Consider the following 24,570-nt stretch of genomic DNA (forward strand, 5'->3'; position numbering starts at 1 on the left):
AGTTTCAACGCCCGATACAGATTTTATGCTCTTTACTTGTTGTTCTTTCACTATCAGCATAAGAATATTGTTCCTTGTACAGTAAATGACAGATAAGATAGGCTGAAGGTTCTTTGGGTGCAACTAAATTAGATTATTCCCCATAAATCACTCTAATGGAGGTCCTCAAGTATGGCCCAGTAACCTGAACTGGAGAATAATACAAATTTTAACTCAATTCCCAAAAACTTTACTGCATTATATGACAACATACACTTAGAGAAACTATCAGGAGTAGCATCTTATTAGCTTAAAATGTCCTTTCTTGCTTGTCTAATAAAACATGAGCCATGATGTAAAAATACATTTGGCAGGTAAACAATTAATATTTCAATAGCTACTTCCATTTTGGAACAGTATATAATGTTCATGTCTTATAATGTAAATGAAGGACTAATTTGTAGTCTTTGTAAAGGGGCCCTCTCCAGCTTTCCTGCTAACTTTGACAATTGAGCTTTGCTTTGACCTCTACCTACTTGTTCCTCTTCTACATTCAATCCCTGAAGACAGTGATTTTAAGTCCAATAATATTAAGTAATGTGTGAGCTTAAAACAGGTCAAAGAAAATAAATGTTTGTGTGCTGGTGTGGAGTGTTTCATGTGTCACATTTTGCAGGATCTTCAGAGGGTCTGCTTGTAACCAGTCGTGACAAATACAGTGTTGCACCCCTATCTGCTCTTGCTGTATGCCTTCATATACATAGGTCAAGTAAAAAGAAATAAAATAATTGTAGTTCATGTAAAATTTTTAGGTGTGAAATACAAATTAGAATGTATTTGGCAAGAAGAGAAATGAATTGCACTAATCAACTAAAATAAGCATCTTTATCTTCTTTGGAGGGGGGTGGAATCTGAGCAGTGATCCTCTGTCAGGCTATGGGTAGTTTCCTTGAGGAGCTGTAAAATTCCTTCATTTGAGTCTTTTAAACATGATTCAGAAATAGCTTCTAGATAAAGTATATAGAAACATTTATGTTATTTTAACTTAAATCATGTTGTCGAAGCATAGAGATGTATGTCTGGATACAGCTACAAAATATGAGATTTTTTTTTTAAAAAAAAAAACAACTTTTTCACATCTTTCTTGTAAACATGCTACAGAAATCTCAGTTGGGCACTCCAGCTCCAACTAGGGCCTCACTGTACAACTTCATAGTATCTTCTCACGAGTATTTATTTTATATATTGGAACAATTCTAGATGAATTTTAACTTTTTTTTTTTTACAAAAGCATTGCATTGTTAGACACGTTGCAAAGATCCATTTGACTTGTCTTTCTGGTTTGACAATATACTACAGAATTATTCCTTGAGATGCTTGTCTCATGAGTTCCATGTCCACCTTACAGTAATTTAATTTCCCTTACTTTACCCCTAAGAATTCTTTGTGTAGCCATGTCAAAAATCTTACCAAGGTCAAGTTGTGTTGCAACTGCCACTTCCCCTAGCCCACTGCATAGCTGTCCTGACAAGGAAGATATTATAATAGCTTGATGCAACCTATTTTGACAAATCCGTTACTGTCTGACATCTGCTCATTATTTACAAGATAATTAAACATTAATTGCTTTACATCATGTTTCATTTTCTTTCTCGGTACTGCAATTAGGCTGAACATCCTATGATTCTTCCTATTTCTCTACCTTTATAAAAATGGTTGCATAATTTTTCGTCTTTTTCTAAATCTCTGGAATTTTACTGTTTTTCTTGCATTCCTATAGATGGTTCAGAAATCTTTGTTTTCTTAAGAACCACATGGTAAGTTTTACTGTGGTCTGCTAACTTGAAGACATGTTTAATAGATACATTTCTTTATGTTTATGTAGCTGTTCTCCAAATTGCCCTTTCCTTATTCAGGTCTGGTTTACGTACTATAAATTATATTTGATACCTGATCACATCTGTTATTTAGGAAACTCTTGTGGACCCTAAATATTAGGATCCTAAATTTTAGGGTTCTTACCCCAGTATTCTGTTGCCATTTTTGTATCTCTAACTTTATCTGTTTTATACCTACGACTCTAAAAAACTTATGACATATTCTTTATGTTTACTTGTTTTCATTGTATATTTAATTATTGCTTTTTGATTTTCTGGCTAAAGACTTCCTTATGCAATCATATCAGTCTCCTACTACACTTTCAAGTGTTCTATTAATTAGGATAATTTGGTATATGAATTTATTAATACTCTTTCCAAAATTTCAGCTCTCAAACTCCTGTTCTATTTAAAATGTTTCCTTTCTGCCTTGCAATGTTTTTGCAATGTTTACTTTTCTTAAGTCTATTGTTGCTGTCGCTTTTTTCCTCTTTTCTCCACTATATCTCAAGGACTTACTGCACTTAGTGAACATCATCTACATGAAAGATACAATTCAGTTCTTTCATCTGAGTTCAGGAACAAAGTTGTGATATACATACATATGTTTGTATATACATAGGCAGAATAAACAAGACTTTAATGGATATGTCCCTTAAAAGGATTCCCTCTTAGTATCTAGTGAGTAGGATTTTAATGCCAGAAAAAGAAAGGTTGAGCTCCTAGTTGCTGTTATTTTTATTTCAAAATCTAAACTAGTCTTGAATCATATTTTTTCTGTGTTTTTTTTTTTATTTATTTTAAATCAGATACTAAAGCATACTATAGGGCATTTGGTCAGGAAGAAAATGTGGTTTCCTGCCACAGTGACAGTTCATTTCTTAAGAAATCTTTCTTATCACTGCTTTTGATGAAAATGACTCTGTGAGATTCCCCTTTGTATTCATGAGGCTACCAAAAAGTGTAGTAAAAATGGGATCTAGGGAAAAGATGTTTAAGATGATACTGAAACAAAAAAGGCAACTGCATAAGGACACATCTTTTCCTGATCTTCCAATTATAGTGACAACATTATAAAGTCAATGGTACATGAATGGTACATGATTTGGATACCTAGATTCTAGAAGATAGCAAAAACCCAAAAATGCTTATATAATGAAAAGATGTCTATCTGTAAATCTTAAGCATGTCTCAAGTTCCTCAAATTTGTAAGAGTAAATCCCATGGATTTTGCATCCAGGTTTCTAATGAAACATTGACTTTTCCTGTGGTATGAGAGCCCAGTCCTCCAATATTGATGTTAAAATATTGAAGAACTGGAGTAACTAAGTACAGGAATATAGGTGTGTTATAATGAGTGGGACCTGATGTTCATGTTCCTGTTTGTAGGATTTATGTTTAAGTTGTCAGGGGACTGTTTTGGGGAATGTTTATCTTTCTGCATATATGATATGCGGGAAGTGATTATACCTTCAAAGGAATCCTGTATAAAATGTGAAGAGAAGCCTGTGGTTATTTCAAGAAATTTTACATACGTAAATAATTGCTTTAAGATATGTATTCATAACACAGCATATAATAACATTAGCTTATATCTGTGGTTATTTTTTATGTTCTATACATGATGAAAATGAAGAAACAGGTCTGTTTATGTGCCTTCACAAAAGTAATTTGCTAGATTTTGCATTCTAACTATCATCTGTCACACAATTATTATTATCCAATGTGAGCTAGACTGCAGTTAGGTGTCTACATTAGTAGTCACACAGGCTACTTTTTGCTTTGATCATTTGGTGTAAATATATACAGCGTTCATGCCAAATTGTAAAGGTTTTAAATGTTTTTTACTGATAGCTCAGCTTGCAGTATTTTAAAGGTTAGTAAATCACACTTTCTAAAGGAAGTTTACATACTTTGTTTTGCAATTGAAGGAAAGAATACGAAGGTGGCTAGTTCCATGCTTGTGCATGTGTAGAGTCAGTACAAACCCACCCCATGAGCCTTCCTGAGTCTTGAAGTTATAAAAGTATGTACCATATCTGCTGGAAAGTATTTGTGCCCAAGGGCAGGGGAAAAATGTTCATGAAAGAAGGTGTCTAATCTTACTGCCTTTCATTTTGTTTAATCTAGTTATGCCACGTTTTGCTGAACAAGTTGAGGTTGCCATTGAAGCTTTGAGTGCAAATGTCCCACAGCCATTTGAAGAGAATGAGTTCATAGATGCCTCCCGCTTGGTTTATGATGGAGTTCGTGACATCAGGAAAGCTGTTCTGATGATAAGGGTATGTAAGGCACATGGGAACTAAGAGCTGAGACTTAAAAGAAAGTATCACATTGGATGAATGCAATATAAAAGCTTCTTGGAATCAACTTTGTTTCCTAATAAGACAGAAAACTTAACATTGAAGCAAGTTTGAAATAAAAGTATATGCAGCAAAAAATATGTGAGTAAAGAGATAAGGGTATTTAAGCAAATGAACCACAGTTAATTTGTTAATCACCTAGAAGATTTGATCACAACGAACAGTAGAAACTAACTTCATTACTGTTTCCATATTAATAACATTAATTTTGCTAAAATCTTCAAAGTTTGTGTAGAATTTGGCTTTTTTTTTTTCCCTAATGCCTGTGTGCTGCCTAGGATATGAGGTAAGTCTGGTTAAAATCTAAATGAATAAATAAATTATCTTGCTGCTCCAGTGAGCCTCTACAGGGATGGGTTTGAATGTTTACTGAGGTAAAGAATGTGTCATTTCAACGTTGACTAACCAGTTGATTCAATTTGCTTAGGCATCTTTTAAAATAACAAGCAAATAAAAAAACCCCTGCAGAACAACATCATTATTGTTAGAGTAGATCTGCATCTTGTTTTTTAGTGTAGTCTACAGTCAAAGATTTTAGGAAAACAAGAAACAAAACCTGGTTTGGACATCTCTTTTGCAATTGAAACTTATTTTAACCCCAAAATATCTTAGATCTAGCCCCATTGAAAGCCACATACAAATAAAGCTATGGTGAAAATAATGGAAAAAAACTTAGGAAATAATAGCAGTGTTAAAAAAACAACTCATCCTTTTGAGCAAACAGGTAACGTACACTTGTAGTTGTGAGTTTAATGTGGCACTGGTGTAAGATTTCAGGCAGTTGGAGCACTCCAGAATAGCTTCATTTTAGTAATTTGTCACTCTGTATTAATATTTATACAAAAAGCTTTTGACAGGCTTAATTTTATAACTGTGAAGCCCAGATTCCATTCCCTGCTCAGTGCTAATGTCAGGTAGCAGAATTATAGTCATGATTGATGATGGGGCTAAACCCACTTTGTTTTCTGGTTTTGCAACGTTGGAGTCTTTGCAACTTCTCAGGGCAAGGATGGAAATGAAAGATCTGCATTTTTCCTTTCATTATCCAGTTCCTTAGTAACAACAACTTCCAAATTTCTCTTAGGACAAAACCAACTCCTAAGCACATTTTAATATTTTAAAGTCTCTCATAAGTCATTTTAAATTGCTTCATGAGACACCATCATCAGGTGGGTTCTGCTGTCAACCCATGCTTTCCCATCCCCTACACAGAGTTCTGGCTTCCAGCACCTGGCTGTACATCAGGGCTGTCCCAGAGAGGTGTCTATGAGACTTTCCATACTGGGTGAGATGTTTCTGCTAAGCACAAAGCATCATTTTAAATTCTGGAGGCACATTCCCTTATTTCATTGCTGGATTATTGCTATATTAACCACTAGCTTGGAAAGCTGATCAGCATGCAGGCTTTGCATTCTCTTTAGAAATGTCCCAGGTTACTTTTGCCATTGTATCACTACGACTTCCCTCTCCTTGTATGATCGGAGTTAATGAATTCTGCTTACCCAGATTAGGAAGATGTATTCTTGCATTCAGACAATTAACTCATTTATGGAGCTAAATAGAGTGCTCCTCACCCTGGTCAGAGAACTAAAGTACATAAATGAACTCATTATCCTTGTGAATTAATTGGGAAAATCCACACATATAAGCTTACAGGGACCAGAGTTTGCTGAATCAGAACCCTTTTTTTCTGTAGAAAACAAAATTGAGACACACTAACATTCTCAGACAACTCACGTTGTAATGGAATGTATAATTGAAGGGTGAGCATTAAGCTATAAAAGACAGTCTTTAGAATATTTTTATCTGATAATCTATGAAATCTCATGCACCCCTTTAATTCAGGCTGGAAAATTGATTGCAGGACTATAAATAAATAAAAGTACTTGCAAACTTTTTAGAGCCTCTGATGCAGGAATGTAATTATAGAACATTAAAATAAGATAGAAAATAATAACTTGGTACCAGTATTTTTTATGTTTCTGAGTTAGGATTAAATGACTACATTGACTGCCTGTTAATTCTCAGGTTGAATTAAGCATGTTAGATTTGACTATAAATAATTAAACAGATGAAGACATGCTCTGAGATGTTTGTTTGGGTGTTTTTTTCTCTTCTTTTAGGATTAGAGGGTATCTTCATGGTTAAAAGAATGAGGGAATAACTTTTAAGTCCTTCTTTCATCTCTTTACAAGGTTACCTTGACTTGGTGTTTACAGTGCTGAAATGCTTATAATTGCATCTTAAAAATTTTAAGTGCATACAGCTCTATAGGATAGTGGGGTTTCTATTTCATCAAATATATTTGAATTGGTGAAATATTAAACAAATACCATTTAGAAATCTGCATATATATGCCATATTACAACTGACACATGCATAATTCACATTTTTATACTGCAGTTATAATAGATAAAGTTATACTGATGGAAGATATTTTGTTTACAGCAAGATCTTCAGCCTAGCAGCCAGAGTTATTAAGGAAAAAAAAAATCCAATGAGTAAACCTGAAAGTCACCAAATCCATATTAGAAGTTAAGCATGCATCTTAAAAGAGAAAATATATATTTACTGGGTGATTTATCTGGGATTGTGAAAGATTCTTCTTCACTTGGAGAATTTATTTGAATTAGATTAATCAAATAAAGCATATGCTCTATGTGTAGTAGAGACAATGTTTTTGAAAAAAGTAGCCCTAGGAATTCTTACGGCCCATGCTAGAGAACAGACAGGCTAAAACTGATGGAAATGGTCCATTTTTCTGTGAAACCTAAAATCTATTAATTTTCAAAGTTACTCTAGCTCCTCTTGACACTGATGGTTGTCAAGAGTTTTGTTTGAAAGCTGTCTCCAATCTCAAATATGAATTTCCTGCATCTGTGTGATCATAGGTTCAGGTGTCTGCAAAACTGATTCAGTCCTTCTGTCTTCCAACACAGATAAATTAAATTCCATGCTTTGTTGTCTTGGAAACTAGGTTTTAAATACCAAGATCCTGTTAGTTGTGCACAGAGATTATGGTATGTTTAGAAGGCCCTGCTAAGAGTAAAAGCCTTTAAGTGAAGGTACTTCAATATATTTCTTTTTTATACCTTTGTATAAAGTCAGAGTCACAGACCCTACTGTACGTGGGCTTCATCTCCAAGAGATTGGATAAAACAAACTGCAAGAGTGAAAAGCACACAACGTGTTTGAAATGGAAGCATGCAGTTGTCAGCTAACTATTGTTCTTCAAGTAGCTATTTTGGGAAGAAAATGAGGGTGTTAAATTCACCACAATTTAAATCCTTAGGAGTGTGAATCTGAAAGTTAGCTTTGAATTAGATCTCACTTGTACAGAAGGGAAATATGGAGATTTCTTGTGCTTGTAGTATATTCTTAACAGTTGTATTAACCTGTCCTTTCGGTTTGCACTGTATTTTCTCAATATCTATACCCATTTTAAAGACCACAAAATTTAAGATTATGAATGTCAAGCAGTAATAGCAATATGTGGGTTTTTTCTTCATATTTCTTTAACAATAAATCCCTGAAAGAGAAATTTCAGAATACTGTAACTTTTTAAGAGACATCCTCATGTCCTTACTGGTTACAGTGTTGAGATGTAATGTTTTGAATTTATGCCTTCACTTTACTGCAAATCTAAGTATGAAAACCTGGTAAAAGGATGCACATTATCCTTATGGTCTTACTTATAAAAGCAGAGACAGAAGAAACTAAGAAGCAGCTATACTTGGGGGTAAGAAAATGTGCTGGGTTTACCATGGCCAGTACAACTGGCTAGATGAACAGAATTGGAGGATGGGGAAGAGTCAGCTGATTTATTGAAGAAGGGGTTGAAACTCCTCACACCGTTTCTGTTTTCTACAGTAAAGCTCAAACAGATTGAAAGCCAAGCCCTTTGATAGAAAATACTCTTTTGCTCAAGAAGTTCTATGATTCTCTTAGTACCTGGTTTGCTTATGGCAGATTTTAAAGTTATATCCTTCCCTGAGGCAATAGAGCAGAGAAAATAAAGTGATCAAAGTTGATTAGAAATCAAGACCATTGGATGTTATAATGAAGGGTACCAATCTTTTTTTTTTCCTTCCATTGCTGTAGAGAAGAGATTAATTCATTTTTTCACCTAACCTTCATCTCCTGTCTATCTTGTTATATACACTATTTCTACATGCATCTCTGAAGAGATGCAGCCTGAGTTTCATTACCATACTGTCATACTTGGTTATTTCTTCCTCCAGTGCTCAGCATCAAAACACATATTTAATTCATACTCTTTAAGCCAAATGAAGATGGCTGTGTTTTATTCTCCCCATCATGTGCACTTCACCATGTAGCTAGCAAAGCAGCTGATTTTCCTTTACAAACAGTGATGTGCACTTCATGCTGGAAACCAGGCTGTAATATAAACATTGCCAAAAGACTTCTCTACATTATGTTAGAGGGTTTGGACCAGTTCCTGGTGACTGAGCATCTTCAAGACAGAGCTGTAATGACAACTGGCAATGATTAGCACCTCTGCTAGCAAACTTGATGTTGCCTCCAAATATGAAATGCCAGTATGGATGATTTCTTCTGTAGTTATTGGCCCTCTAGGTTAACACTGAGGCATATGGGTATCCAGTGAGATGAGGATTTCTCTGCACTGTCTCTGTGATTTCTTTTTCTATTACCATTTTCATGTATTACACCTACAGAAGTTACTCATGGCAAGATTGTTGTACAAGATGGTGTTCAGACACAAAATGGACTACAATAATCCTTCTAAAGACTGTTTCTGGTTTTGCATTATCTATGTTAAATACAGTACTAAATAGTGATTTAAAGTAGGCTGACTCTCCATATATACATAAAGAAATTTTTTGCTCCTAACTTTTTGCTAGAAGAAACAAAAAGATCCATCAGTTGTTGGTTGATTCTTTTTTTTTTTTCTTCTCTGACTCTCCAACATTTTAAACAAACTGAAGTCAGTACATGCATAATTAGATTTAATCAATCTGCCCAGAGATCCTTATACCATTCATAGCACCAGCAATGGAGATAATGTGGTTTCAGTTTAGGGGATGAGGCAAATTCCAAAGATCTGTAAATGAAAAGAACCATGCGAACCAATGAGACAAAGCAAGTTACAGACTTTACCTTTGTTTCTAAATTAGTTGACATCATCTACATTTTATTCCAAGGGCAATCTCTTATTTGCTTTGACAATTTGTTCTTCCAGGACGTTAGTTATTTTATCCGAGGTATTTACTTTCTATTTTGAAAATTATATTTAGATTCCAGTAATATAATAGTACCAGTGTCCATTTGTGTATGAAACAACATTATTTTGAAATACTGCATTCCAGTTTTTAGTATTTCCACAGCATATTTGTTCCTGGAACTGTATTTGTCCTGTTTATGGAGTTAAGATAAGTTCCACCCAGGTAATGATAAATGCCATTTGTCAAGAAAACTACAGTTGAAACAACTTAATTTTTAAGACAATTCAATTTCAGTTCTTGACTGCTTGGGCAGAGAAGTTAATTTAAAAAGAAAGAGAAAGAGCATTTCCTGGGCTAGTAGTCACTGAAATAACAGCTTACTGTACATAGGACTTTGTATCCTTTGTAAGCTTGGCATCTTCTCTCTTTTGCTGTCTCTCCATCTCTCTTTTCTCTCTCTTTAGACCCCTGAAGAGCTAGAGGATGATTCAGACTTTGAACAGGAAGATTATGATGTTCGCAGCCGAACAAGTGTTCAGACTGAAGATGACCAGCTTATTGCTGGCCAGAGCGCAAGGGTGAGTATAAACCCCACGTACTACATTAAGTGTCTGTATGGCTACAAATAAAAAGCTATGCTTCAGAAAGCAGATGCAGTGATTTCAAATCTCCAGGGGTGCTTAAGAAACGATGGAAGTAAGTTGACCTAGATGTTTTGTTGGGTTTTTTTATGCCTCACCTATTTGAAAAGCACTGACTTTATGGAATAGTGTTCTGTAGGCTTATGTTATGCCTTGTATCAGCCATTTGCTCCTGCTAGTGCTGTAGGAGAAGGCCTTGCAGCTTTGGAAAGTGTTGAATCCGTGGGAGTAGTCAGTAAATTTAAAAAGAGAAAAAAAAAAATTAAAAATCCCATCAGGGCACTATGTGCTATAACCAGAGAAATCTTACATTAGTCATGTTTCCCAGTGTGCAAACCTGTCAAGAAGATCTGTTTAAGCTACCAAGTAGTCCCTGTAATTTAATTGTAATTGAAGACATTTGTTACTGAGTCAATGTAATTTTACCAGAGTAATTACATCATGATAAACTCCAGTCATTGTGATTTGTGACCTCAGCTTGTGCATGGGGATTGCAAATTAAGCTGATGAGTGCTTCAGGGGTCACAGGTGTTGGAAAAATGAAGTTTGTTAACACTCAGGATTAAGCCACCATCTGATAAATGTTTACCTTTTACTAAATAGGCTGCTCAGCTTAGACTATAAAAAACTAACATCAAAATATAATTTGAGGGGCAAGTGACATCATGAAAATACATTTGACTGGAAAGAAAGGGTTTTTTTTTAAAAGCCTTCAATTTTTCCAGCAGAGAACCTGTAGGAACTGGGAATTGCCTGAATGATTTTCATGGCTGTTTTGCACAGGTCTGTGGTTTCTTCTGATTAAGTGCTAAAAGTGAACACTCAAACACTATAGCAAAAGCTGGTGACTGGAACAATAACTTCTTACCTTGAAGTCTGGAAGAGGATTTGTAGGGCTGAGAACCTGAATGCCCACAGCATGTTAGGTCTTCACACAAGCATTTTATACCCTGAAAAGAAACAGTAGAGTAATACAAACCTAAATGAAGCTCACTTAGAAGTATGGGAGGAATGTGAGACATATATAACATGGGATGTGCATAAGTGTTGTCTTAAATTAATTTCCCTCAGTGCTGAATGCAGCTGGTAAATAAACCGTACCATGAATGGAAAAGCTGGGTTTCTATCATTGCATCCCAAGGACAAAAGAACTTGTCCTTTCACAACATGGACATGTAACATATATGTATATATTAGTATCACCTAGATGACAAGCAGATGGATTGTAGGTCTCATCTCAGTGAGCTGGGTGACCAAGAACTGCCATGGAAAACCATGCAGTCAGAATTACAGAATGACACCTGGATACCTTGCCCTGAGAACAATGACAGAATTATGTTCTGGATGCAGTTGACTGTCTTGCAGGGATTTTTGTACTTTTTGAAAGAGCATAAATTTCTGTTTGATATCTTCAAAGAATTGTCTACTAAAGTACGCCTCAGGTATAAAAGTATTGAGATACAGTGCAGTTATTTCACAGGCTTTTTAATTTTTTAGTGACATCTAGGATTGGGTAATGTTATTATCCTTTCTTGATCTGAAAACCAAATAAAGATTGCAGTAATAGCTTTACTAAGAATCTACTTCAGCTAGTGATTTAGAAGTCTTAATTTCTATTACATTGATTGAGTTTATTATCACTGCTGCACTTAAAACCTTCTACTTTGATCAGTTACACACTCTATAAACATAATATATTATAAAGACAGTCCCATTCCTGAATAATGTAGGACACAATATGTCACAAGAAGCAACAAATGACAAAAATCTAAAATGAGACATGTTAAACAGAGGCTGCCCAGTCCACAGTGGTAAATGACTCATTGAAATGAGTCTGCTAAGCACAATAGTATCTTATTTGAACATTTTCTGTTGAAAAGCTGGATTTTTATTTGTGGCATGTAATGGATTTGTTTAACATGCTTTTCCATAAAGCTATTAGCATTTCAGTAAGAAGACTTGTGTTGGTCTTCAGTAGAAATAAAACTTGAATATATGAGCTGCATTTACTATAGGATATAGCTTCTTTGAAAATACATCAGCAGCTGGAATAGTCGTGTTAAACACCGTATACCAGTTAAATGGGTGTGCAGGTGAAGATGCCCACAAAAAGAAGCCATATGCAAGACATACAGATCAGGTTTCCCAATTTTGCTACTCCTATCACATTCCCTTAACTTCAGTTAATTCATCTGTTATAGTGTTTTATGTGTATTTTATATATTTATTTATTAGCTTGACTTACACTGCATTTTACTGTAGAAAGACTAAAATGCTAACATTTGAAACTGTTACATTGATAAGGCCTAATTAAAAACTTGTGTCTTGAATTTTAATTTGATTAACTTGCAAATTCCTCATTTTCTGATCTACTGTTATAACCTTTTTTAATTTCAGTTGTAGAAAAGGTCAATTATGAATTTTTAAAAGCCAAGAGCATTTTAAGAATATGTAGAGAAAGACTTCAGCTGATTGGAAGTGACATAAACAAGAAAAAATTTAATGACAGTTAAATATGTGTCACACCCCATTAAATGCATAATGTGGTCTTCAGAACCCCTAAAGCCAAATAGTAGCTCAACTTGAAAACCATTACTGGAAGTGTCTATTTGATCTTCAAAAGTAATTATTATAAATTTTTAGGGTTTTCTTTTGTCCTCTATTTTTAGCAGGGGCAAGGGGGAGAGAACTTTCTGCTTTGTTGATAATGTTGAGACAGATTAGTATTGACCTGTGTAGCGCCCTTTAGTACAGCTTCCAAAAGACAATTAGATCACTAAATATTATTGAAAGGTACATTCCTTACAATTCACTTCAAATGTATTATCTTGCATGTCATAGTTTATTTCAGTGTTAAGTAGAAAACCTTTATTTCTGACAGAGAATGAGACCGGGGGCGATACCAGCAGTTGGGTCTGCCTTTTCCCATAGATGTCATTCCTTTTCCTCATCCTTTAAGTTAAGATTTAACAGGAATTTTCTTTAATCTTCCAGTATCAAATGGTGAATAATCTGTGTATTATGGCCAAATCTATAATTTTTAAAGTCTTGAAGGTGCAAGAAGAGCTATAAACACACTGTAATTTTTATTTTTCTTTTTAGCCTGTCGTGACAGAAGTGAAATGTCTACTGGATATCCTTTGATATCTTCAACTACCCTAAAAAGAAAGTAGACATTTGGCATACACTGGAAATGTATCATTTCTACCTTCTTTTTTTTCAAGTCCAACTTCTCCCATGTTTTTCTCCAGGCTATCATGGCTCAGCTTCCCCAGGAGGAGAAAGCTAAGATTGCTGAGCAAGTTGAGATATTTCACCAAGAAAAGAGTAAACTGGATGCGGAGGTTGCCAAGTGGGATGACAGTGGTAATGACATCATTGTGTTGGCAAAGCAGATGTGCATGATTATGATGGAAATGACAGACTTTACTAGGTAAGGACAAAATACTCTGTGCTGAAGACTACTTCAGACATCTGACATCTTTTAGTTGCATTTCATAACCTATTGAGATGATGTGCTATGTTTTGGGGGATTCAAAGCCCAGGTAACCCACATCATACTATAATGGGATGGGTTGCACAATTCTCTACACAACTGCTCTGGATATTTCTCCAAATGGGATTAATCACATAAAATTTTTGTCCCATTTGTGAATCTGTTTTCTTTGAGATCATCTTAAATTTCAGCAGCAAATATAGTCTGTGACCTTACAGACACTCAACTGACATTTCATTTAGTACCCATCTAAATGCACGTGCCTCTCTGAACTTTCAACATTTCAACACAATTTGTGTCAATCAAAATTAATGGCAAAACTATTTATACATTTTGAACACTGATTATCTTTCCAAAAATATCCAAAATGAAATTAAAACCTTTTTGATCTAATACTTTACTGGAGCCTGTCAGTAATGATTTTTTTTTTTTTTTTGCTTTAATTTCTCTTTTCTATTGATGTCTTGTTCTGTTCTAATTGCAAAGCATCAAAAGGCCATCCATTAATTGTATCATTTAAACACAATTATTTTTGTTTAAATATAGTCATATTGTTAATCACACCAGGGAGAACATTTTACAAGATTCTTTGAATTACAGATCACTGTAATAAATTAAAGATTTTTCAGTGTTTATTTTTAATGGGAGTTCAAAAGTTTAAATGATATTTATCAAAATGCCATTAGACAAAACTGCACAAAAATCTTAATGTTTTTCTACAGAATTAAAATAAGACATCTGTGTGTTCATCTCACTGAGATCGTAAAATTGATTTCTTAATTTCCAATGGATCACATGCTTTTGTGTCTAGAGCCTTCAACCCATTTCAGGGGAGACAGACAGTCTACGCATTGACAAAACAGAGGTCACACATACCTTGCAGATAGATAGGGGAGTATGTATGTATAGATGCTATTAATTTGCAAATAACTCGACTATTTGTACTTGCATATTTAATTTGTAATTGGCAGCAGCAAACATTTTTATCCAGTTTAAATTTAGTTATGCATATAGAAAGTTTGTTTGCTTTAATAGATTACTACTATATTTCTTTCCAAGTAATTATTCTTTCAGATTATTTGAGTTTGTTCTTTTAAAACTATTATTTTTTGTTTTAGACTCCTGTATAGCAAATGACAGTGTAGAACCTTCTGTGAAGGGTGATATTTTAGAGGAATTTGAATTACTTTTGTATTTGTTTTGTCTTTGGGTCTTTGATCCTTCTGCCCAAAAACAGAGTGAACAACTGTCCAAACAATGGCATCATTTCATGGAAGGAAGAAATAATGTTCTAAAGCAACAGCCAAGACTATGAACACTTTCTGCAACCTCCCAGACAACCTTTGATACATTGAACATCAAATTGAAAGTTTTGTAATTACATTTGCTAGCATCAAAAGAACAGAACTAATATGAGAATAAGAGAAAACTAGAGTTCCATTTGAAGTAAATTAAAAAAAATAAAATCAAAGTGCACCTCTGTCTACATCAGATTCAGTAAAAACTTATTTAATATATTCCATTAAAACAGAACAAAGCCTTTCACACCTTTTTAGTTGACTGTAACCTCAGCAGTGTTAAAATAGAATACTCTTTCAAATGCATAGAGTTTGTGACAGTCTGATCTGCTGATATAATTAAAGTAGGAGCACATGAGGTCACTCTGATGGATTTTTGGTGCAATTTAAGTTCATCACAAGTGGGATAATTGTATTTCAGCATCTGTTTAAGGTGGCATTGAAAGTATGGAAAGAAAATAAAAATGAAAATATGTTTTTGTATGTTATATATATGTATATAACTCAGAAACGCCTGCAGTGACTTTTTTTATATATGTCTTCATAACTTCAATGAATAAAATCAGAGGTTTGGACATCATCTTAGAAGTGTCAGACATAAAAATAATTTTACACACTTTAAGTGCAACATTTAAGTTTAACATAACTGTTATGCTTCACATATCTTTGTTTTCTAACAAAAATCTATTGAAAAAGATTTTCTAAAATGTGACATTCTTGCTCTGGACGGAATAGTCATAACATTTAGAACTGGTTTGGGAATAACATGATTTTAAAATAGTTGTGCATTCCAGAAAGAATGTCAGCTTAATGAGCACTTAACAATGCATATGCTATTCATGTGCTTGAAGATATTCCATTTAAATTACTAGAGAGGCATTTTGTAAGAGAGAGGAAATACAGCAGAACTGATAAAGTAGTTAAAAAGTGAAATTGTAATAAATTAAGAAGTCATTCACATGACTATTTTAAAATCAAATATTACGATTTTAAAATCAAACACTAAACAGGGTCACCAAAACTGTTTCCTTTCATGATTTATTTAGATTGTGCATAATTGTACTGTATTTCACAGAGGTAAAGGGCCCCTGAAGAATACATCAGATGTCATTAATGCGGCGAAGAAAATTGCAGAGGCAGGATCAAGGATGGACAAATTGGCACGGGCGGTAGCTGATCAGGTAACAACAAAAATGAGCACAAATATAATGTAACCTCTGTCAATGAGTTGTCTTTTGCAGGAAGAGGTTATCTTTACGTGGCAGAAAACTACCTGTTCAAAATCACTGCCTGCGTACTGATCTACCCATGGAATAGAAGTTGTTTCTTCTATCCCAAACAGCTTGGGTTTCTCAGTGCAAGAAAGTCATAAATGAGTCTGTCTAAAACTCATCAGTACCAGGTGATTGGATTAGAAGCAGACTGTTATATTTGCTTTCATAAAAGCAGTTGAGACTTGGATGCTCTTTTACCCTCGCCATATGTATATACATCTTGGAATCCTTATATGCTTTTCAGCTTGCTCTTCTGGCAATTTCACTTGATATGACACTTTTCAAGATTTCCTGACTCCTTTTCTTCTGCTTTGCATCAAGGTGTTGTGCTTCCACCTTACAAAGCCCTGCCCTGTGTTTTAGGGTCTATGTCCACAGTCCCTTTAGAAAATTCATGTGACAACTGGAAAGATGAGCTTTCCATATTCAGACCCTTTCTTTCAGACTGGATTATCTTTCCGTCTGGAAAGCAAGAAAAAGCATAATATTAGAAGTCAAGAGCCAAATTTCAAATCCAGGTCCTAGGTAGCTAATTTTTAGATTTAACAAATTAAATGTCACAACTTTTTCTCTTGTAAACTTCCTAGAGTTTCTGTCCTTTCATTGTCATCAGGAGAAATTTTGCTGGAAGTGGGAACTGATAGCTTCCTTGCCCCTCTAGCCTTTCTTTTCAAAATAAACATTTCTATTTTTTCTTCAGGTAAGCATGTAAAAGTGTGTAACACATCCTGGCAGGGAACATAGGCCAGAGTGACAAGAAACCTGAAGCTACTGATTTTCCTATAAGCTCAGAAATTTTAGGTTTTCTTCATTATAAGTAAGCATTCTTCCTGTAGTTAACTCATTCCAACCCTCCACATGTAGCATCTATTAATCTTTGCATAAAAAAGAATAAATCCATCTGTCAGCTTCTGAAACTCTTACGTCTACAGTATTCACAAAGGTGGAATATTTTAAGGAAAGCAACACAAACAGTTGCTATGCTTAGAGTGCATTGGCTCGAGTCACATTTTGAATTTCAGAAGACTGTAACATGCACACTTTAATAACTGTGAGAATGAAGTGTTTGTTTTAATGCTTGTGCTTTAATGACATTTTACAGAACTTTAGAGACACTCATGCAATATAAACTTTTTATGGACAGTTGCATTTTTAATTACTGTTCCAATGAGAGAGATCTTATATTTTCATTCACTCCAAGGTACTTGTATTTAAAGCCTTGTCAGCCCTCTAGAAGTATTGCTTCAAACTTCATTTCTTTCAGTTCATAGACTTCAAGAGTAGGGCAAATATTTCTGTATTAAATTGCCACCAGTAGGGAGAAGAGGTCTCTTAGGAATTCATGCCTGAAAGATGTGACAACTGTTTGAGAAAGAGAGGCATTATAGCATTGCCATAAGTATAGAGAAGATTAAACCCAACAGCCACAATGAACCTCCAGCTTTGTTTATTGTTAGCTTTAAAAGGAGAGAAAAAAGCGAAGTGATTGCTTTCAGGATTGTAGACAGCAGTATATGCAACTACTTCACTACAAATGTATTCTTTGCCAGCATTAGCTGTTGGGGCTAGAGCAGTCATCTCAAGTCAGAGGTGATGATGTTGTTGACTCGTGTGTTTTTCTCAAAGTGTTTTGATAGTATTTTTACAAAAATTCTACATAACTTTGTAAAATGCTAAAAAGTCATATTTGGAGTCTTTGTTTCCTAGGCTATATGTTCAAATAAAATTGTCAGTCATTGTTGGGTAACCTCAAAGAGTATTTATTTGGGTCATGCTGCTAGCAATGGACCCTTTTAGCAATGTTTCATCATAGTGAATTACTGAAGTCTGTTTACTTGAGGCAAGACTTTGAATATTAACTACAAGAATGTTGTTTATTATGCTGCTGATATTGTGGGGGGTGATGCAGTTTCTATTAAGAGCCTCACAGACTATGAATAAATTGTACTGGGACCTTTTCTAGTCAGACAGATTATAAAATGTTCACTGAATCTACCACATTTGACCTCATGTAAATTTATCAAAACGCATTTGAGATACATTTGGGATGCATCCAAAATGGTACAGGACCATAGATAGCCTTCTCTTCAGTTTCCATCTTCTTAGATGTGCAGAAGGACCAAATTACCTTAACACATTTTTGAGGGGGCTTCAATACTGATTTTAGACTGTGCTGCATCTGAACTTGAACACCCAGCAGACAACCTGGAGTTTCAGGTCAAACTTGGTCTGGCTGCTCGATAGATTCTTCTGTATGTACCAACTGATATCACAAGTGAACCTTTCCCAAAAGCATAGCAATCATATTGTTTCAGTTTTTTCCATTAGTGCCTCACAGAGAGGTTTCTTATTTTTACAAAAATGTATAGTCCATCTTCAGGTGACAATTCATAAGTCTTGACTTAAATAAAAGGTACAGTGTGAATTTTCACGTTTCATTAAATCTCTCATGTAAAGATGAAGTGAAATAGATCCAACCAATACAGACACATTATCACTATCTCCTCTGATTACCTCTCTCTAGTTGTATACAATCAGCTACATCTAATGAAATGTTTCTTTTGTCTGTAGTGCCCAGACTCAGCCTGCAAACAGGATCTGCTAGCCTATCTGCAGCGCATTGCACTCTACTGCCACCAACTCAATATCTGCAGCAAAGTGAAGGCAGAAGTTCAGAACCTGGGAGGAGAACTTATTGTATCAGGGGTAAGCTGCTATTTGTATTTAGCCATTTATGTTTCCCATGTAGCACTTGAAAGGGAGCATTTTTGATGGCAATAATGTATAAAACAAAAATACGGTGATTCACAAGCAAGCTTTTTTAAATGTTATCGCCATTATTCCAGACCTTACAATAACTTGCATAGAGCAATTCGGTTTTCCAATTAGCCTTTGTTTATACTAACCTTGTAAAATCTTCATTCTTCCAAAAGAAAAGTAATTTCAGAGCCTAGAAAGTCGTTGCCAAGCTGTGAATATTATAATTATTTGGAGCTTTTGTATATTTGCTCATTATAAATCTTCTTTCCTTTGTTAGTACTGGTAATTTCCTTCCTCTGTGCGGGAGCCAGCTCTGTATGAAGTGCATATTGTTAAGATGGTGATGACTAATGGGATTTCATTCACTCAGGTTCCAATGCACACTAGGTTTAGCAAAAACTCTGGAAGGCCAGCAAAATATTTTAATTTTTGATGCACGTGCTGTTTTCAAATGCTATTGGCAAGCACAATGATTATATACTCTAATTGCTGTCCAGTTTTTTCAGTTATTTGCAATGAACACTACAAACAATATTACATACCATCTTTTTTAGAAGTAAAGGAAGGAATGTGCAGCAGCAGTAATATTATAAAGGACGAGTTTTCTACATTTTTAAGCAATTTTTTATTTTTGTTCTCCTAATGTTGGGCTCTGCCTCTGGGAGATTACTAGAACCAAGCAGTAACAATTGCTGCTTTTCATTATTTTTCTACTTTTTTTTCTTTTAATTAATCACCCTAGTATTAGCCCCATGACACCTTTGTTATATTCTAAGTCAAATACAGACTGTATGTATGTAAACGTATATGTTTCACTCACCTGAGTGTGTTTTCAAAATGATGAATATTTGTGAGGCCTGAGATACTTAAAACAATATTGTTTTCAAATATGATTTTAAAAAAGCACCCTTTCATTGTTTAAGCCCAATCAAGTACGAAGATTGTTAGGACAATTAACTTCTGCCCATCATTTCATCCATAAGATTAGCCAGTAAAATCACTGGCCGTCCTCAAACATATCAGAAGTCAGAGCAAATGTTCTCAACTACTTAACATTTTGATTTTTTGCAAAGCACTATAGAAGGTCTTCACCATTTTCCAGGCTTTCTTGGATCAAACATTCTAAAGTCATATATGCAATTCTAAAAGGAGCTGCTTAACTGTTCCTGTGTCTGTCCCGCAGTTGGTCTTCACTTCTTGACCTATGTGCATATGTAATTTTAATACCTTGATCTTCCCACAGCAATGAAAAGATCTTCTTCCATTTTCCTGATAGTAATGATCTGTCCTTGTATCACTGACAGCTGTGCTACATAGTAAATGCTATGATCTTTTCTTACCTATTGCCATCTGGGTCCAGCTTTTCATACCCATTGAGTTGTCATATTCATCTATCTATAACAATTACCCAAATCAGTGCTTCTACCAGCTTGGCTTTTGTGGTTGTGTGTGTTTCTTTTTCAAGTCTCTTTATTCAGTGTATGTGGATGCTGAATAAGCCATTGTGAATCTCTAGCATCTATTTGTTACTGGAACATCACCATCCGTTGTGAAATTTAAGTGGCCAAATCGCTTAACTTCATCATTTCCAGTCTGGCATTGTTAGCATCTGCTGCTTACCAGGCTTCATCACCATTGTGTTTCTGTTTGGTTGGGTTTTCATAGTCAGTTGCAGATGAAGGAAAAACTAGCTTCAACCACAGAAATTATTTGGGCCTGTTCAAAGATTCATTAGTACTGTCATGCAGAAAATGTTCATTGTCCAGCTTGCTGCTTCTGCTGTTGCTCTGAACAGGTGATATAGAGAGCTGAACTCCTGTGCATCCCTTTTTGAGAGCATTGTCTTATTATCTGGTACAACACAGCTAGTACAGTGTTTTCCTGATAGCGTTTATCTTCAAGGTGCTGGGTACTGTATGCTCCTTTGCTATCCAGAGACCTGGTATACAAGTATGCATCTACATCTGCTTGTCTACTTGCTGCTTCAGCTTCCATCTTCTTCTTCATTCCCTCTTGGATAGCCAATTACAAATAAACAGTATTTTATTTGCATTAAAATGAAATACCATTATTTGGCAACTTGCATACAGTACAATGCTAGAAGTACAGTAGAAATCCAGATTTCAAGCTTCCCAACCTATGACTACAGAAGTTCATATGAGTTCACCATATGTAAGTGTTTTGATGTAAAGATCAAGCACCAGAATGATTATTACAATATTATAATTGACTACTGTGTTTACAAAGAATCACAATATAATTCAGATTGATCTGAAAGATGAGTTATGATTCAGAACTATTATGGGGAGTACAGTCTCTGCTTGAAGTTTTGCATTATTAGGAACATTAATCAATATTTATAAATGAAATTGAATGTATGCATATATATACCTATGAATGTATGTGTGGGCATATGTATATTTATGTTAAAAGGAAAGAGACATAAACCCAGTTAAAACCGAAAATCAGATGAAAGCCACCCCACAGTCCTTACACTGCTGTTAGAGAAAAATGTGTTGCAACAACTTCAGAAATACTGTGTGCATAACATTTAATGTGCTATATATCTTTTGGTGAAACTTCTATTTCTTTTGTTTCCTCTCAGGATTCAGTAGTTCAGTATGGTTTATCTCTGAAAATAAGCATAAAGCTGATCTTGTTTGCTTTTTCCTCTATAGATTGATATGGTTATAGCATAGCATATGAAGAGGTTCTTTGTGGCATCTTTGACTTTTCAGCAAATAGAAAAACAGATCAAAAAGTAAGAAAATGTCATGCTCCTGAAGTGTACATTATTTCAGTAAAGAACCCACTGTTGTTTTTCCATGTCTTTCTTCCACTCCTTTTCCCACAGCTTGCTCTTTGATCTTTCCCATCAGATTCCCCATATGCAGATAGCAAAATCCATATCTTACTCCAGTAAGATCTAGAGTTAGCATATATCAGATTAACCTCATTGATGTCAATGGAGCAATGCCAATTTAGAATGTCTGTTGACTTGTCCCTTTACGTTGCTGGATGGGACTCTTAATTTCTGATTCCAATTGAGTTTTGAAAATTAAAATAAGGAAAAAACAGGTGATACCGGGGAGGAGCCTTGTAACCATGAAGAATATGATAGGGAAAAAAGTAAAGAAAAAGGAGGGATTTAGACAAAAGCAGAAAAGAATTAAAATTTAAAAATTCAAGATATTGATAAGTATATTAAATCTGTGTAAATTATATCCTTGTTCCTATTAAAAGTCTCTTTGACCTTGGTCCATGAAGAGATAGATATATAGTTCTTTAATTATAAATTTGAATATTCGATTTCTAGTTCCCCTCTAAAAATAAACCTCCTTTAATAAAATCTGACTAAACACATTTCAGAATAATTTTCTTTGTCTCTTGCCTTAGTTTATTTAATGGAATGTATATTTGCTCCAGAATTAGTTGTACCATTGTACTGGAATGAATCCTCCGAGGTGCTGAGCATATGCTACTCTCAGCGAAGTAAATGCCATTTACATATACTTAGCTCATGCAGATTGAGAGCCTTTTTGTGATAGCTACTTGTGTTCAATAGGATTGTTTTCAACTGTGATTTTTGTTATTTGGATAAAAATTCAGATTTCTAAGTCTAGGTCTGCTTTATTCCTGTCTGACTCTTGTTAGCTAAGCCATTACAATAAAACAGATCTATATATTCATTTCTTACTCTAGAATAAATATCCACTTGTTCTGTTTAGTGCTTCTCTGAAGCTGATCAGCTCATTTACCTACTATCCATCCAGGCTATGAGCTTGCATTTTTTAAAATTCTTGTTTATGTTAGTGGCTTTGCTACAGTCTTTCCTGCAGGTTTATATTGAATAGTATCTAAGAAGATCCTTTATCCAAGGAAGCCCCCTATTGTGTTCAGGTTGGATTTAAAACTCTATAGATATAATCAGCTGTATTATTAGAAAATTTGCCCAAAGAGTCTTAAACTCCTGAGCCAGATAGATATGCAGTGTCATACAGAGTAACAGCCATGTACCTTTGAACACTGTCCAAAAAGATTGAATCAATAGCCAAAGTACACTCCAAACACATACTTTGGCTGGGTCCAATTTCCAATTATTTTCAAAGGCCCATTTATCTTAGCATAATAGGCTCAGCTACGATACTAAGACAAAGAATCTTATAACATTTTGAAGATACAATACCGTTTAGTTAAGAATGTGACTTTGTCTAGGAGTTCTTGCTTGGTGAATTAAAAAGTGAGGACTTTGGGGGCTGGGAGTGAAGAAGGTAAAGGGACTGGAGCCACCCCATTAACTTTGGGCAAGGTATTATGAAAATTCCTTTTAACACCTGGGATGTTGGATATATAAAAATATTAACAGATGTGGGATATACTACAAAATAATTGTTTATTCTTGATCAGCAGTAAGAGTAAGGTAATTTGAAATAGCTAGTCCTCATTAAAAAGGAATGAGCCTCTTATTATTTATCAGAGAATAACAGTGTGCATCAAGCAGTTATTTCAAGTGAGCTGGCAGACTCTGTCTCTATCAATTATGGCTATGGAACTTACATCTAGTAAACCAAAATGGTTTAAAGCTCACACTTTTCTTTCATTTAAGGCTGAACGACCCTAAACTAACTTACTCTTGTACAAGCAAGTTGATATGCATGTGAGCAGTGGGCTATCAAGTTGCTACTTAGGAATTCTATAGACTCAAAGAAAAGTCAGGTAATTTGAAGTTCACCTGCTATTAAAAGTGACTAAGGCCACCTTTCACTGAATTTAGATTAAGAGCTTGTGCATAAGCAGTTACTTAAGAGCCACTGATGTGGTATTTCATTTCCCCGAATCAGAAATCCTTTCTGGGTTTTTTCTCCGTGTTTTTTGTTTGTTTGTTTTCAAGTAGGCAATTGGAGAGAACCTTTGCATTCAAAATGCATTTAAAATGCTTAAGAATATGGTTTGGAGTTTAGTAAATAAAGTAGTTTAATTCCTTCTGAATCAGACAAAAATATAGCACTATGTAAAAGAAAGGTTGCTGAAGGGAGACTTGGCAAATTGACAAAACTGTTGGGTTCCTATTCTTCAAGATTCTCAGGAGTGCAAAAAGGTTACTCCTGTTATTTAGCTAGCAACAAAATAAGTTTTACTATTGATTTATAGCAGAAATAGAAGAATTCTACATGAAGCATGTTCACAGAAGCAGTCTAAAAAACCAGGGTCTGTAGATATTTCTGAGCTGGGCTGCTTGGACTGGCAAATTTTCACTAGAAAACACCCAAGATAAGACCTAGCTCTTCTTAATGATTAATAGATACCACTAATAGAAATTTTGTGTTTTGTCTGCTAGTGATTAAATTTACTTGGAGCTGAGTATAAGAGCAGTTCTTCAAAGAATTACATGCCACATAGAAGATACGTAGTCCCATGTCTAAGGAAACATCCTTGCAAGACAAGGATTTGGGTTATGGTAATACATATGACGCAATTTACTGTACTCAAATTGGTAAAAGGAAGTGAAAGGTGGACCCAGGAACACTATAGACAGTTATTGAATCGCTTAAGAATATAATTTGACAGTTATGATTTTATTTTTTAATTCAGGGATTCATTTTTTCAAGTTGCTTTCCATATTTATTCACTGTTTCTTCCACAAGATTGTAGTAAAAAGTTAGAATGGAAACAAGGGA

General features: G+C 34.8%; 1 protein-coding gene across 3 annotated transcripts in view; it reads left to right on the top strand.

Moving 5' to 3' along the window:
• The window catches only part of CTNNA2 (catenin alpha 2), a gene marked incomplete at both ends in the record, with an annotated part of 407,127 nt that overhangs the window by 360,393 nt on the left and 22,164 nt on the right, over positions 1-24,570 (top strand). For 2 of the 3 annotated variants that reach the window (XM_084262814.1, XM_084262815.1), the window contains 5 exons: positions 3,987-4,138; positions 9,888-10,001; positions 13,316-13,497; positions 15,934-16,039; positions 18,704-18,838. In XM_084262814.1, coding sequence (XP_084118940.1) covers positions 3,987-4,138; positions 9,888-10,001; positions 13,316-13,497; positions 15,934-16,039; positions 18,704-18,838 — 689 coding nt within the window. The remainder of the gene's footprint in view (positions 1-3,986; positions 4,139-9,887; positions 10,002-13,315; positions 13,498-15,933; positions 16,040-18,703; positions 18,839-24,570) is intronic. The other variant, XM_084262816.1, reaches the window with a different exon arrangement.

Source organism: Gallinula chloropus (assembly GCF_964237585.1).
Source record: "Gallinula chloropus genome assembly, chromosome: 4".
In the NCBI taxonomy this organism is placed as follows: domain Eukaryota; kingdom Metazoa; phylum Chordata; class Aves; order Gruiformes; family Rallidae; genus Gallinula; species Gallinula chloropus.